Source organism: Apium graveolens, chromosome 10 (assembly GCF_009905375.1).
Source record: "Apium graveolens cultivar Ventura chromosome 10, ASM990537v1, whole genome shotgun sequence".
Lineage (NCBI taxonomy): Eukaryota > Viridiplantae > Streptophyta > Magnoliopsida > Apiales > Apiaceae > Apium > Apium graveolens.
This window is the reverse complement of record NC_133656.1, coordinates 68,305,350-68,321,434: the sequence shown is the minus strand read 5'-3', so window position 1 is coordinate 68,321,434 and position 16,085 is coordinate 68,305,350. Positions and strand designations below refer to the sequence as shown.

Below are 16,085 nucleotides of genomic sequence, written 5' to 3'. Positions count from 1 at the left end.
CGAAACTGAATTTTCCCTACAGGTGGAATCAGATATTGCTCCATATCGTGGTCTTTTATTAGGTCTTTTCTTCATGACGGTAGGCTCTCTATTTGCATTTCTGGGACACCCGACTACTAATTTGCATGTATAAATTATAGGAAATCACTTGCCTGATTAATTAAAAGTAGGTTACAACTTCTAGTTTCTTTGTTAGGTTTCTTAGGGTACTGTAGTTTTTATACTTTTGTTTTCTGGATTTTGCATGCCACATTTATCTTTTATTAAACTGCATGTTATCCCCTGGTTGATCATATTACTGTTGTTTATGTGTTTCATTGTTACTGTATAGTGTTGTTTAAACTAATGGTCTGTACTGAAACAACCTTTCTACTTTTACTGAGTAGAGGTAAGGTCTGTGTGCATCTTGCTTTCTTGTATTCGTGTATCATATCTGTTTTGTGTTGTTGACGTTGGGGGTTTGGGTAACAGCTGCTCTAGTTTTACCAACCGAGTAGAGGTAAGGTCTGCGCATATCTTACTCTTCTAGCGGGATACAGTGGTTAGGTAGCAACTTTAGTGAATTTGATTATCTTGTTGTCATGATTTAACTCCTAGGGGTACCATAAAAAATGGGAGAGAGTTTTAGGACTGTTGATTACATTTCCAAATTTAAGTGTCTCTTGGGTTGCTGCAATCTAGATCTTTAAGCCATACTCATTGTGCTCCTGTAGTTTGATTACACGACCTATTACTATAAATAAAAGGTTTTTGTCGTTAAGTTTGTTGGTGCATGCTCTATGTCGATCAGTAATGATAGTTACTTTAATCTTTGCAACTAACATGATCTGATAACCTTTGACTTTCAGGTTGGAATGTCCATTGATCCAAAACTTCTTCTTTCAAACTTTCCAGTTATTATGGGCACATTGGGATTGCTTATTGGTGGCAAAACCATATTGGTAGTACTGATTGGTAGAATTTTTGGTGTTTCAACTATATCTGCAATAAGAGTTGGCCTTCTGCTTGCTCCAGGAGGAGAATTTGCATTTGTTGCTTTTGGTGAAGCTGTTAATCAGGTTTCAACATTACACTTTGTTCTTTTGCTGTCATTTCTCTCAATTGACAAAAGGTTGTTTTGTTTCATATAGTAGTTCAATAAAGCTTTTGTCCTTTAATTTCTTGAGTTTGATTCTGGATGACACTTGAGAGAAGAATTATATATATATATATATAAATATAGCTTAATATATCTATGTACTTATTTTTATCAAGTTATTGGCGTAGATGTCCTGGTGTCTACTGTGTTTCGACTTGTATAACCTTTTTTGGTAGATTTAGTATGCCAATAATGGTTATCACGGCGCCTAGTCGAGCCTTGACGCCCGAGTACCTTCGAGAAGACTAGGTAAAAAGTCGACAAAGTGTTCATTATACATTATACATATACGTACTAGATTTAACTTGTAGTATAACTAAACTCATCAATTTCATAATTTAAATAAGAAGCACAAGAATATTAAGTTCTAAATAAGCATAGTACTGTATGTAACATCAATATTTCAAATATAAAACTTATCCAAGCAAATCAAAAATATGATGAATATCAGGCAAAGTCATCTATCGTAATATCATTTTCATCTCCATCTGTTTGTTGTGTAATGTCAATCTGTTCATGATACACCATTATTATGGTTAGGAAGAGCGTCTACTAGTCAGCGAGTCGTCGACTAGTCGTGTTCGTGATAACAATGGGCCTAGAACCTCAGACGAACTAGACATTACTATATGGGATTATATTAAAGCCGAACAGGAGATATCTGGTCAGTTGGACTCTGGGCCGGTTATTATAATTGTTTTTAAATTGTTTAGTTGGGTTAAAAAAATACGAGTTATAAAAAAGAGTCAAAATAGTATAAATAGATATAATTGGGTTAAATAGTATATTAAGAATTATGTAAATTTAATATATGGTCCAATTTAGCCCTCCTTTTACCTTGAGGTTCTACGAAAGCTGATAAATAAACATTGTTAAAAAATGGGCTTCCGAAAGTAGGGTTTTATATAGTGACTGCATGAGTTTTATATTTATCAATGTACATGCCCGTGCCTTGCATGGGCTCTTCGACACATGTGTTTCTACATGAATCTCCACACAACCTGATATTTCATCAATTTAAAATTACACTAACGTGTTCTCATTTTGAAATTTTGAGTATAACTTGATTACGGAACGGTCACTAGATACAATAATGATGTGTGTAAGCTAGTTTTCAGGACTGAAATGTGTATTACTCCTAAAATCAGTGCAAAAAGTCCGGACAAATTAAAAAGTTACCACAAACCTTGCCTGAATAGAATTGATCCATTGTTTAGGAGACTGAGATTACTGAACTCATATACATTGCTATCCTTGTGTTAGAAAAAATTAGTCAATATCCAGAAACAATCTTTTAAAATTGGATGTAAATTTTATTCCCATGTATGAAATTATGACTTGTGAAAATTCTAGATATAGAGACCAAATAGTCCTTTTTAAACATAGAGTAGAGACTAGATTTTATGATACACAACTTGTTAATGTAATATTGATTTCTTCTTTATAGTTTTAGCTTTGGTAATGGTTAGGTTCCAGGAGGATCATAAATCATAAGTGATACTGTGCAGAAAGGTCAGATGTAACTATTAAAAAGAAGTGATTGTGATTTCAAAAGACAAAGTAATAACTACCAGGAAAAGAATAACACAAATCTCTCTAAATAGAAATTGAGTTTCAGAATTTTCAAGGAATAACAAACTATGCTTGTTGACATTTATGATGACAGTCTAATAACAGTGGAATTCTCTTAAATGAGTCCTGATTATGTAGACTTGGTTTAATATGAAAATTATACCATTCATTTTCACTTAATTAGGTTGATGTTATGGTTGAGTTTTGTGGTTTCATTAAACCTAAATTTTAGTGAACTCCATCTAGATAGAAATTAAGTTTCAGAATTTTCAAGGAATTTCAATCTGTGCTTGTAAACTTTTATAATGACTGTCGAATAACATCTGAATTCTCTTAGTTGGGTCCTGATTACGTGGACTTGGCTGAATATGAGAACTGTACCATTCATGTTTTACTTGATTATTTATTTTCTGTGGTTGAGTTTTGTGGCGTCTTCAAACCTAAATTCTAGTTGCTGCTTCAGGGTATCATGTCTTCTCAGCTGTCCTCTCTTTTGTTTCTTGTGGTGGGAATCTCAATGGCACTCACACCATGGTTAGCTGCTGGAGGCCAGCTAATAGCCTCTCGTTTTGAGCAGCAAGATGTGAGAAGTTTATTACCTGACGAGAATGAGGTAAGACTTCTACCTTAACTGTTTCTGCAATCAATCTGCTAGTAAGATGCATCTGATGACATTTTATCTAATACTACTTAATTTTTCATTATAAAATTTGTCTTCCCGACTCCACGGTAAAATTATATATTTTTTAAAAAGCCACCCAGAATTAGTCATGGATTAAATAAAATTTCATTTAATAACGTGTAGGTGTTGGTATTTTGTCAGTCCCAATCACTTGAACAATATTTCTGTGATAATTTCTTTTGTATTTCCCCAGGGAGATGGTACAACGGTCTAATGTTTATGGGATAAATAAAATAATGAGCTTTTTAGGCATTTATGATACAAGAGCGATTGTAACTTATTAAATCAGGCAACTAAGTGCTGGCATATCTATTTTCTGAGTTGGTTTAGATGAGTTCATTAGGTAAAATATCTGATGGTATTCCTATGTAGGCTTGTGTCGGAATTTTCTTATATATCTTTAACGTGTTGAGGTATTTGATGTTATGAATACTATTTCTTCTCTTTCTGTATACCTGCAAATAAGATAATAATTAATCATGCCACAGGGATCATGATATTTTCATACCCCTGCTATGCAGTATTTGTTTTCTTCCACAACTGTAATGAGGTAGTGATAGATTGATTTCCTTTTTTACGCTCCAGATTGTAGAAGTATATTAAGTGTTCGAAGTTGCACTTACAGCTCTGATCTTGCTGTCATTTGTCCAGATAATATGTTTTTTTTGCTGATATTCCTACCTCCTCTCCCTCCTCTTTGTATTGTATTTGCTTTTTCTTCGCGTTGTCTTGGACCATAGTATTTGGTATTTACAATGCTTGTGATTTTCAGACTGATGATTTGCAAGATCATATTATCATATGTGGATTCGGACGTGTTGGCCAGGTATTATCAGCTGTCCCAAATTTATGTTTTGTTCTCTATTCTGCTCTACTGATAGACAAGACTTTTTTGTGAATTTTACTTTGGTTCTGTTTGTGGTCAGATCATTGCACAACTTCTTTCTGAGAGGCTTATTCCATTTGTTGCTCTTGACGTGAGGAGGTATGTATCACATTTCTGTGTTTAGATCAAAGTAAACGGATATATTGAATTCGTATTAGATGCAGAAATGCATTTTGTTCCTGGTAAATTTATAGGCTTCGTTGAACCCAACAATCATTCTATATTTCGAGTTGTGCACATACTCTACTTTCTGTAACCAAGATGATTACTATTCCCTAATTTTATCTTCTTTTTTAATTAAAGAATTTTTGCTGGAGAGTGTACAAGTTACAAACAGATCTATCAAAGTACGACCTAGATTATGTTAAAGAAATTTTCCTGTTAAGTATCGTGGCAAAATTCATATAACAACGGTAGATCTGTGATACTAGCATTTAGGGAAAACCTTATTAATCTGTGCAAGCTGAGATGCTGCACTGGTCTGACTGAATGTAGTGACAAGGGAGGATTTAATACATTTCCACAAATGTAACTCGGGACAAGAAATTTTCCAAAGAAGCATTTATTAAATCATTTGTTGATTTTTTAATCATTAAAATAATTCCTTTGCACAAGATTCTTGTATAGAAAAAAAGTACATCAGTGTCGTGCTTGCAGAATTATGCCAAAGTAGTGCTCAAATTAAGTTTAAATGTTTTGTTCCTTTTTTAATCTTTTTTTAGTTCACATTAAATTACCATATATGTTGCATGGACTCTTTAGATTTCGTGAAACACCAATGTCAAAACCAAGCGGTTGTGACTGAGGATCCTACAAAGAAAATTGCTGTAAAACAAAAAAAATTCTAAACAGAATGCTAAACTATGTTAATTCAGCATCCTTCTGACACAGCCATGTCTGTAAATACTTTGTCATTTGTATATAAATACTTTGTGGTTTCCAGCAATATCATTGTAAGAAAAATTTCTCATTTGCAGTGATAGAGTAGCTGTCGGGCGTGCACTTGATCTTCCCGTATATTTTGGAGATGCTGGTAGTAGAGAGGTAACGTAAATCTGAGAAACTTGATATGTTTTTAAGTTAGTTCACCTAATCACCTTTTGACATTTCTCTGCGTATATGTTTTTCAGATCCTCCATAAAGTTGGTGCGGAAAGAGCTTGTGCTGCAGCAATAACTCTAGACACTCCTGGTGCAAATTATAGAACTGTCTGGGCTCTGAACAAGTACTTTCCTAATGTAAAGACCTTTGTACGAGCCCATGATGTGGATCATGGACTTAATTTGGAAAAGGCTGGTGCAACAGCGGTAGCTTTCTGTTAATTGCATCTTTTTTTTCCTCATTCACACGTCAAACTTTTCTCAAGTTATCAATGTAGTAATCACATGATTTATCCTAAATTGCTTGCTTATTACTCATCTTTGCTGACTGCCGTTACTCATATATTTATAATTTTAAAATTTGAGTTGTATCTTCTACAGGTTGTCCCAGAGACCTTAGAACCAAGTCTACAGTTAGCAGCTGCAGTTCTTGCACAAGTAAGTAGTATGAATATATTGCTACAGAAACAATTTGATGTGACAACTTCTTATCAGCCTTGCCTGTCAGTTGAAATTGGTGGTGACATATGATCTAAATAATTTAAGTAAAAATGGAAGTTTTCAGTTAGGGAAAAACACAAAAAATGGTAACTTTCCTTAAGATCTCTAGTATAACATTTTTTATCTTTATCATAGATTATATTTGAAATGTGACTCGGAACTTAAAACATTAATCAAGTTCCTGGTGGTTGAATCTGTTCACAGTGCATCTATAGGAGTCTATATGGTTTAGTATGCCATTACAAAATACTGGTTAGTTCTTTGTTTTATATGAACTGCAAATCTGAATTGCCATTTGCAACATTGTTTATACGGAGTCTCCGTGGTGTACATAAGCTCTGATATATTAACATGTCATGATAAGGTGATATAAGATTAGGATATTAGTTAGTGACAATGAGTATATGAGTTATGGAAAGGAAAGTCTATTGATCTGCTCATTTGAACCTAGTAAGTGCAATGATACTAGTTATATTTTTGGTTGAGGTGGTTGTTAATGGTATTGCTAATAGCACGGACCCACCCAACTAATATCATAGGATCATGTATTATCCTGTAAATCCTCATCTTCTCTTGTTTTGATGATAGGCCAAACTTCCAATGTCGGAGATAGCAGCAACAATTAACGAATTTAGGTCCCGCCACCTGTCTGAGCTTACCGAGGTATTTATAGATTGCTTTAGTGCATAAAATCTATTTATTATTTTTTGGGGTTGATGAAGTTTTTATGTTCCTGAAGTTTACTTACTCTTGCATACTATGTGCAGCTAAGTGAAACTAGTGGAAGTTCTCTTGGTTATGGATACTCGCGTATGATGACTAAAGTCAAATCTCAGACTACAGAGCCTTCAGACGTTAGTCAATCACCTGAAGGAACGGTGACACTATAACAATGATTAAAAACACAGATTATGAAAAGCAAGAAGAAACATAGATAAAGAAAAATTAAAATCAAAACCTTAAAGACTGTATAGCAGAAACTGTCCAGTAGGCATAAATTGTACAGAAATATCAAATATACCAGCAGAAGACTTGGACTTTTCCATGGATCCGTACTAGCTTATTCGTTTAATTGGATAAGCAAGCTCTAATAAGTGTTTGTCACAGATTTTCCCTAGGCAGAATCTTCCTGTTCTTATGTATTGGTGAAGAATGGAACCTTTCATCTGTTGTGGCCGAGGTTTCTTGCTTGAAATGAAATTATTTGAGCTGGCCTTATTGATAGTTGATGCATTTTACTCATTCTGTGCATCATCATCTGAGTCGCTAACAATTTGGCTGCAGTGCCATACAAAAGGCTGTTTCTTATCGTGTATACAAGTTTTATGCCCTCGGAAATGCACCATTGTTACTGCTAGCAGTTTTGCAAGGATCATTGAAACTAATTATTTCTTTTAATTATTTTGTTTTGTGACTATTCCTGTGAATTTATATTATATATCAATTTCTAATCAATTTCCCAAAGTAGGGCTTATAGTGCTTTTCATAATCACACGAGTTTAATGAATTTATAATGCTTTTTATCTAAGAATAAATAAGTTTTGCTACTTATTTATTTATAGTGCAATAGAACCACATGAGTTTAATGAGTTGATTATATACGCTCCTAATTCCAGAACATGCGGGAAGGTAACTAATTAATATCAAGAAGATAAATTAGTATATACAGAAGTAAATAGCATATCGAGAAGATAAATTAGTATATACGGAAGTAAATAACTAGATATGAGAATCTCCAACTGACTCATCTAGAAGTAAATAGCTGGCTAAGAGCAATAGCTAGTGTTATGCCCAAAATTTGGCATTGAGATTGATTCGGGTCAAATGCGGCTTACAGACAGTCAAACCCGATATTGCATTGTGGAAGAGAGGACGCGTCCAGTACCTTAGGACGCGCCTACTTTGGAAGAAATAAGTTACGAAGCGAGAAGAGTGCATGGTCAAGGGAGGACGCGCCCAGAATTTATGGACGCGCCAATGTTTATGAAAATGCTTGGCAGATGGAATCTTATGGTGATGGGCGCTCTAGGGCGCGTCTAAGTTAGCGAGGACATGTCATAGGAGGCGAAATGCTGTGTATGATGGTTTAGAGGGGATGTTGCAAGTTTGATGAGGTTAAGGACGCGCCCAAAGCTCTAGGACGTGTCCTGTGATTTTGATTGCTATAAAGAACGATTGATGAGGAAACAGGTTTTGATTTGTGGGAGTTAGGACGCGCCCAATTAGAAAGGACGCGTCCTGAGTTTGATCTGTGTACATTTGATGTTGAGTTCAAGACAAAGCTTGCATGGAAAGGAGCGATGGAGGATTATTTTTACTAATGTGTTTGTTGCAGGTACTCTATGAAGAATTCCCTCCTTGAGATGGTCAAGGAGGGGGATGTCCGTGAAAAGCTTGAAGGCCTCCAGGGGTATGCCTGATGATTGAAGGCCTCCTCCTGTATTCAACGGGTGTCCTCGTTGGGGATGTGGGGTTTACTTTGGTGTGTGCTTTGGGAGCTCTGTTCTTGTATTCAACGGGTGTCCTCGTTGGAGAACTTTGGAGTCATCCTGCACTTTGCACCCAAGAGCTTGGGATCACCTGTCCTGCTATCTGGTGGGTTATCCTCATTCGAGGGACAGGGACGCGTCTGGCACTTGGGGTGAACCGTGGCTATACCTGCGTTCGTAAATCAAGGGAGATAGCTGTAGCGGAGTGTTATCCTTGCGCAGGGAGATGCACTATCCGTGAAGTCCTACGATTACGGACGAGCCTTGGGCCTTTGCGGTTGGGCCTCATAGTTGGACATTCCTAAAGCTAGCGGAAGATGGATATCGGATGGGCTTCTACTGGGCTTAGGAGTAAGAAGTCTCAACGCGTTAGACTTCTTGTTCTACGAGAACTACGTCAGGCTTGATCCCTATATAAAGGGTACGTAGGCACATTGAGAGGGTAAGAAGTTGAGAGCTGATAAGAGAGCCACCACTTACTCTGATCAATCTCAGCCTAAAACAACCACAATCAACCATACACCGCTTAAGTTTCCGGCAAAGAACCACCGTCACAGATCTTAATTCCGGCGAGAAACCTCAATCTTTGTTGATACCAAATTCCTCCGTCAACAAATTGGCGCTAGAAGGAGGGGTGCTAATTAAGGTCGCAATCTTAGGAGGAAAAGATGTCTTACAATCGTGATGGAAGTTCTTATGATGGAAGTGACAGCAGGTCAGAAGGGGAAGGCGGGGGGCGTTATACTCGCCACGAACCTTACGTTCCCAGAAACATGGCGGACCCACCAAGGGCTCCAGATGTGGGGGGGACACCTCCAGTTCTCATCAGCAACACTGATATATTGGAGCAATTATATCGCATGGGGGATACTCTTAACAGTTTTAACTCAAGACTGAACACGGTGGAGCGTCGAAGGACGAGGAGAGGTCGTCGTTTCCCCCGTCACGGTCATGCCTTGGGGAAAGCCCCTGTAGTTGAGGGAGATACCCAGGGGAGCGGGGATAACCCGCGAATCACTCCGCGGCGTTTGCAATATTCTGACGATGTAGAACCTATTGTAGAGCTTGCGGACGAGGACACTGAAGGCAGAGAAAGGCCTCACCTGGGCAACCAGGTAGTGCCACACCCGCATAGGTCTGGACGTACGATGGACGAGCGTCGCCGTGTGGAGAACGCTCAAAGCCAAGACGAGGAAGGAAGGGATCTTTCAACCTTGAAGAAGAGGCTTGGCATAAGGTTGGAGGACGACGATTTGAGGATGTTGCTGGTAGAATGGCAAAAGGAAGGAAACGCCGGAGAAGCGAGGCCCCGTGATACGACGCGTGTGCCCCCCGCATTCCAAAGGGATGACGGGATGCGGCACCGCGAGCACGAGCGTGCCCCTCCGCGAGGAAGGCCCGGGAATTTCTACCGGGGATATCAGAGGAATGGACGAGGAAGAATGGGATATCAATACGGAAGAGCCCCTTACAATGGTAGGAGAGGTGGCGCGCACTCCGCTGGAGAAGCCCCCGCCGTTATTCCCGTAGCTTCTCACAGCGTTACTGGTAATGGGTCTGGAGCGCGTCCTCATGACCAGGACGGCGGGCGGACTCAAGTAAGAATGCAGAATAATGATGAAATTCCGCGACACGGTCAGGATGAACCTCGTGTACGGGAAAACATTCAGAACCAAAATGGTAATATGCCACCGCCGCAGCCTCAAGGTGAGGGGCGGCGAGATCCTCCGCCGCACCCGGGGGGTAATCAAGGGGAATTTCAGCAAGTCGCAGAGCAACCCCAGCAGCCTAATGTTCAAACCATTCCTGGGGTAGGGACGTTTAATGTGAACGACCTCAAGCGGTTACTCAACCATCTTGAGGGAGGAAGAGTAACGGCGACAGCGCAAGCTCCTTCTCCTTTTGCTGTTGTTGTGAGGGAGGCGCAATTGCCCGCGGGATACCGGAACACAACCAACGACTTGCGTTTCCACGGGAACTCTGATCCTGTAGAGTTCTTGGGGCGTTTTAACATTGAAATGGATGTATATCAAGTACCTGATTTGGCTCGATGCCGTCTCTTGGCAGCCACTTTCAGAGAAGGTGCTCAGCAGTGGTTCCAAAAGCTTGGTCCAGGTGTAATTACATCCTGGGAACAGATGAAAACTTTGTTTTTGACACAATTTCAAGCCGCGGTGAAGTACACACCACCTGTTACCACGCTGGCTAATGTGAAACAAAAGGAAGGAGAAAGTTTGACTTCATATTTCAAGAGGTTTAACGCAGAATCTACTTTGGTGAGGGGTGCAACTGACGAAACGTTGAAAATATTGCTTATAGCTGGGTTGCGTGTGGGGACGGATTTCTGGAAACACCTACAAGGGAAAGACCCAGTGTCATTGGCAGATGTGCTCGCACAAGCGGAGTCATTCAAAGCAATCGAGCAGTCGCTTGCAGAAACAAAAAAGAATGATGATACCTATAACTCCAAGGGGCGATCCAAGAGAAGGGACAGATCTGTAAGTCCGGGTTATCGGCGAAACGCCAGAAGCCCTAACAGGGTAAACGCTGTGAGCTCGCGAAGAGAATGGAGCCCACCATCGAACTACGAGAGAAGAGTCAGCAATTATACCCCGCTGGCGGCGTCCATTGATCATATCTTCGAGGTAAATAAGGACAGGGGAATCTTCAAGAAGCCCGACCGTCTAACTTCATGGCAAAGCAGAGATAAAAAGAAGTACTGTGACTACCATGAGTCTACTGGCCATGACACCCACGAGTGTCGTCACTTGCGGGATGAGATTGAGGAATTGATCAAGGCTGGACACCTAGGAGAGTGGATCGACAAGGTGAAGCGACGCAGGGGACTTGATGACAAGGGTAAAGATGAAAGACAACCCCCGCGGGCGGAGGATGTTGAGAAAACGGCGGAGGTCAAGTTTCAGAGGGCCGGCAGCATCAGGGCAATTTTTGGAGGACACCCTTTTGTTGGTGACAGTAATCGAGCACTTGAAAGAAACGCGAGAGAAGCGCGACATCCACCGCTCACTAACATCCACAGCTTGGAAGATAGACCCCCGAAGGTCTTTAAGGGGGAGTCCGCTGATATTACATTCAGGGAAAAAGAATCTAGGTGGGTGCATCATCCTCACAACGATGCGCTGGTGATTACCATGCTTATTGGGGCAATGAACGTACATCGAGTGTTCCTGGATAATGGGAGTTCTACAAACATCTTGTACTATAGCACCTACAAAAAGCTGGGTTTCCCAGATAGTGACATGTATTTCGAAGATGCGCACGTCTATGGCTTTACGGGGGAAGCAGTGAGAGTTATGGGCTCAGTCAGACTTCCCGTCACGCTTGGGGAAGGGGCTTTGTCGGTTACTCAAATGATAGATTTTAAGGTGCTAGATCAGGATTCCGCGCACAACGTACTGGTCGGCAGACCTTGGTTGCGTGCGTTCAGGGTGATAACCTCGATACACCACTTGATGATAAAGTTCCCGACGCCAAACGGAGTTGGCAGCCTGAGAGGGTCACAGTATGAGTCACGTGACTGCTATCACAAGGCTGTCAAGGAATTTCGCAGAAGAAGGTATGAAGGGAAAGGTCTCCCAGTTGAAGATGTAAAAGATATTCATACAAAACCGGGTGGAGAGGTCCATGCCCACTATTTTGTTGAAAATCCCGGAAAGGAAGAAACCAATACCTCTGGGAACTCTTTTGTGATGCAGGGACGTATTTCGAAAATCCGTAGTGTAGAAGAAGTGGTGGCGAGTCACACAGGGGGAATCATGCGGAAAGAGGTTAACGGGGAAAAGTTGGAAGGGAGAAGTGAGATTTTGCAAGGTCTCGGCGATAACTGCAAGGTTGATGCTCCTCAAAAGAAGGATGCGCCCTTGAATGAAGTTGAGGTTGATGCTCCTCCAAACGAGGACGCGCCCTCAGGTGAAAAAGTGGAAATTGAAGACCCCCGAGACTTTGATTTCGATTTGGATCCCAGGATCCCTATGCCTATTGAAAAAACGGGACCGGCCGAAGACACAATATCTATTCCAGTTGATAAAAATGACCCAAGCAGGGTTTTGAAAGTGGGATCTCAGTTGGATGAGGAGATGAGAGGAGGTCTTACCCGCTTTCTAATTGCAAACCTCGATGTTTTCGCATGGAGTCATTCAGATATGATAGGGATCGACCCGGAAGTAATGTGTCACCGTTTGAATATCCTCCCGAATTGCAAGGGCATACGCCAGAAACGCCGCCCAGTAAGTGGAGAAAGGGCGATAGCATTAAAAGAAGAAGTAGACCGGTTGTTGGAAGTGGGGTTGATCAAAGAATCGTTCTACCCCGAATGGCTTGCAAATCCAGTACTGGTGAAGAAACCGAATGGGAAGTGGAGGACATGTGTGGATTTCACGGATCTCAATAAGGCATGTCCAAAGGATAGCTTCCCGCTGCCAAGAATTGATCAGTTGGTTGACGCGACGGCAGGGCATGCGTTGTTGAGTTTTATGGATGCATACTCCGGATACAATCAAATTCCGATGTATGGCCCCGATCAAGAACATACATCCTTTATTACAGACAGGGGGTTATACTGTTACATAGGAATGCCGTTTGGCTTGATTAACGCTGGCGCGACCTACCAGCGGCTGGTAAACATGATGTTCAAAGACCAAATCGGGAGAACCATGGAAGTGTATGTAGACGATATGCTGGTGAAATCTAAGGTGACAACTGACCATATCAAGCACCTGACGGAGATGTTTAATATCTTGAGGAGGTTTCGTATGAAATTAAATCCGCAAAAATGTGTGTTCGGCGTGGAATCGGGAAAGTTTCTCGGGTTCATTGTCAACCACAGGGGAATTGAGGCCAACCCCGCGAAGATCAAGGCATTGTTGGATATGAAGTCACCTACCAATGTGAAACAGGTGCAGAGTTTGACTGGGAGAATCGCCGCGTTAAATCGATTTGTTTCCAAGTCGTCTGATAGATGCAAGGAGTTTTTCAAGGCGATTAAATTAGCTGGGAAAGACTTTATATGGACGTCAGAATGTGAAGAGGCTTTCAAAAGAATCAAGGAGCAACTGGGACATCCTCCCATGTTGTCAAAGCCATTGGAGGGGGAAAATCTAATACTGTACCTCGCAGTGTCTGAATATTCGATCAGTGCGGTTCTGGTAAGAGAGGAAGACGGGCAACAATCACCAGTGTACTACGTGAGCAAGCGGTTACACGATGCGGAAACTCGCTACACAAGTATGGAGAAACTGGTTTACGCCCTGATTCTTGCGTCAAGAAAATTGCGGCCGTATTTTCAAGCCCATAGAGTTGAAGTTCGTACAGCATACCCGCTGCGGCAGGTCCTGCACAAACCAGAGTCATCAGGCAGAATGCTGAAATGGGCCGTGGAGCTGGGACAGTTTGATTTGGAATATGTGCCTCGAACAGCGATAAAAGGGCAAGCCTTAGCCGATTTCTTGCTGGAATTTGATTCTGAAATTGATGATAAAGCTTTGGTGATGCTATATCCACCTCATGCCGAGGAGTCTTTGGAGGAGTTTCCGCATCCTTGGTGGATCTTGCATGTGGATGGGGCGGTTAACAATGGAGGAGCAGGTGCGGGCATAGTACTTGTATCTCCGGAAGGCCACCACCTGATGAGTGCAATTCATTTCAAGTTTTATGCAACTAATAATGATGCGGAGTATGAGGCGCTGATTAATGGCCTGAAAATCGCTCTGGAAATGGGGGTGCGAAACTTAATTGCAAGAAGTGACTCAGAGTTGGTAGTGAATCAGGTGAATGGGGGATTTCAAGCGCGAGGCCCGCGAACAGAATTATACTTGAGATGTGTACAGCGCCTGATTGGAATGTTCAAAGAAGTTAGATTGGAATGCGTTCCGCGGGAGAAAAACAGTAATGCGGATGCTTTGGCAAAAATGGGGTCACAACAAGAGGCTGTGTTGTTAGGATCCATCCCTCTTGAAATCCAGGAGGTTCCTAGTATCCCAGAGATAGAAACTATGCAAGTGGATGAAGCTCCCAAAGAAACATGGATGACGCCCATTCTAGCTTACATTCGCAAGGGAACACTCCCCGAAGATAAGTTTATGGCTCGTCGACTCCGTTATCAAGCCGCAAGATATGTGATATACGATGAAGTCCTATACAAGAGAGGGTTCAACCAACCTCTACTCAGGTGTGTTGAAGAAGGAGAAGGAAATTACATCCTAAGAGAGGTGCATGAAGGAATCTGTGGCAATCACTCGGGGGGTAGCTCGTTGGCAATGAAAGTGTTGCGCCAAGGGTATTATTGGCCCACAATGAGAGAAGATGCTACAAATTTCGTCAAGGCATGTGATCGCTGCCAGCGCTTTGCAAACTACTCGTCTATGCCGGCTACACTCTTGACGCCTATGGCAAGCCCATGGCCGTTCGCCATGTGGGGAATCGATCTTATCGGAGAATTGCCGAAAGCTAAAGGAGACGTCAAATATGCAGTGGTTGCGGTCGATTACTTTACTAAATGGGCGGAAGCTATGCCACTGGCTACTATCACCGCAAAGAAAATCAGAGATTTTGTTTTCAACTCAATTGTATGCAGGTTTGGAATCCCTTACAAGCTGGTCTCCGACAATGGAAAACAATTTGATAGCAAGGAGTTGCGACAGTTATGTGAGGAGTTGAAAATCAAGAAGGAATTTGCGGCGGTCTATCATCCTCAAAGCAATGGACAAACAGAGGCTGTTAACAAAATAATAAAACATACCCTCAAAACCAAGCTGGAGGAACGTAAAGGGAATTGGCCTGAAGAACTCCCGAAGGTGATGTGGTCATACAACACTACACCGCGATCTACTACGGGAGAAACGCCGTTTATGCTGACTTACGGTTACGAAGCTATGGTCCCCGTGGAAGTTGGATCGGGATCACTTCGCAGAGACTGTTACGGGAAAGAGGACGCTGAGGTTAATCAAAGGCTTCATTTAGATCTCTTAGAGGAGACGAGGGAAAATTCTCAGCTAAGGCTAGCAGCATATCAGCAGCGCGTCGCAAGGTATTATAACAAGAAGGTAAAAGGACAGTTGCTGAAGGTGGGGGATTTGGTACTTAGGAAAGTGATGCCCAATACGAAGAACCCCCAACATGGAGTGTTTGGAGCTAATTGGGAAGGACCGTACAGAATAAAGTCTATCCTGTGGAAGGGGACTTATCACCTTGAAGACATGGACGGGAAGCTGATTCCGCGAGCTTGGAATGCGGAACATCTCCGAAAGTATTACCAGTAAGGCGTGGCTTTGGCCCCTTGCATATTTCTTTTATTATTTTGGTTTATGCCCAGTTTATAGGCTAGAATTAAATAAATTCCTCCTAGCCTAGGGGGGTAGTGCATGTACTACTTACCTTGGGACTAGTTGAAGGGTCAATTTTTAGAAATAATTTTCCCACAAAGCACAGTAGCCGTGGGACTGGTGCACTTTTGACACCAGAGCGTATTATAAATAAAATTTTGAAACTTTCCCAAAAGATATTTGCTCAATTTGTTTGATCTCATGACGCGTCCTAAGTATAGGGCGCGCCCTAAGCTAGGGTTTTGTATAAAGGAAACTCAAGAAAAATACTGTTTTAAAGGACGCGCCCAAGTTATTTTGGTTGATGCTCCTTTAGACTAAGATGTTACTATGAAAAAGAAAAAGTACTTGTCAAAGACGCGTCCAGCGGGAAGGGT

General features: G+C 41.4%; 2 protein-coding genes across 2 annotated transcripts; both read left to right on the top strand.

Annotated features, from left to right (window-relative positions):
- The first annotated feature begins 6 nt into the window (after window positions 1–6).
- Window positions 7–7,103, top strand: LOC141693445 (K(+) efflux antiporter 2, chloroplastic-like). The gene is made up of 10 exons (XM_074498546.1): window positions 7–79; window positions 849–1,058; window positions 3,174–3,323; window positions 4,165–4,218; window positions 4,319–4,377; window positions 5,256–5,322; window positions 5,409–5,585; window positions 5,760–5,816; window positions 6,468–6,542; window positions 6,647–7,103. Exons 1-10 carry the CDS (start codon window positions 74–76, stop codon window positions 6,767–6,769), a joined length of 978 nt encoding a protein of 325 aa, XP_074354647.1. The 5' UTR covers window positions 7–73; the 3' UTR covers window positions 6,770–7,103.
- A 2,125-nt stretch (window positions 7,104–9,228) lies between these two features.
- On the top strand, window positions 9,229–15,008 carry LOC141690641 (uncharacterized). Its single transcript, XM_074495423.1, has 6 exons — window positions 9,229–9,605; window positions 9,849–10,239; window positions 10,291–10,866; window positions 11,044–12,615; window positions 13,000–13,941; window positions 14,961–15,008. Exons 1-6 carry the CDS (start codon window positions 9,229–9,231, stop codon window positions 15,006–15,008), a joined length of 3,906 nt encoding a protein of 1,301 aa, XP_074351524.1.
- Window positions 15,009–16,085: the final 1,077 nt, after the last annotated feature.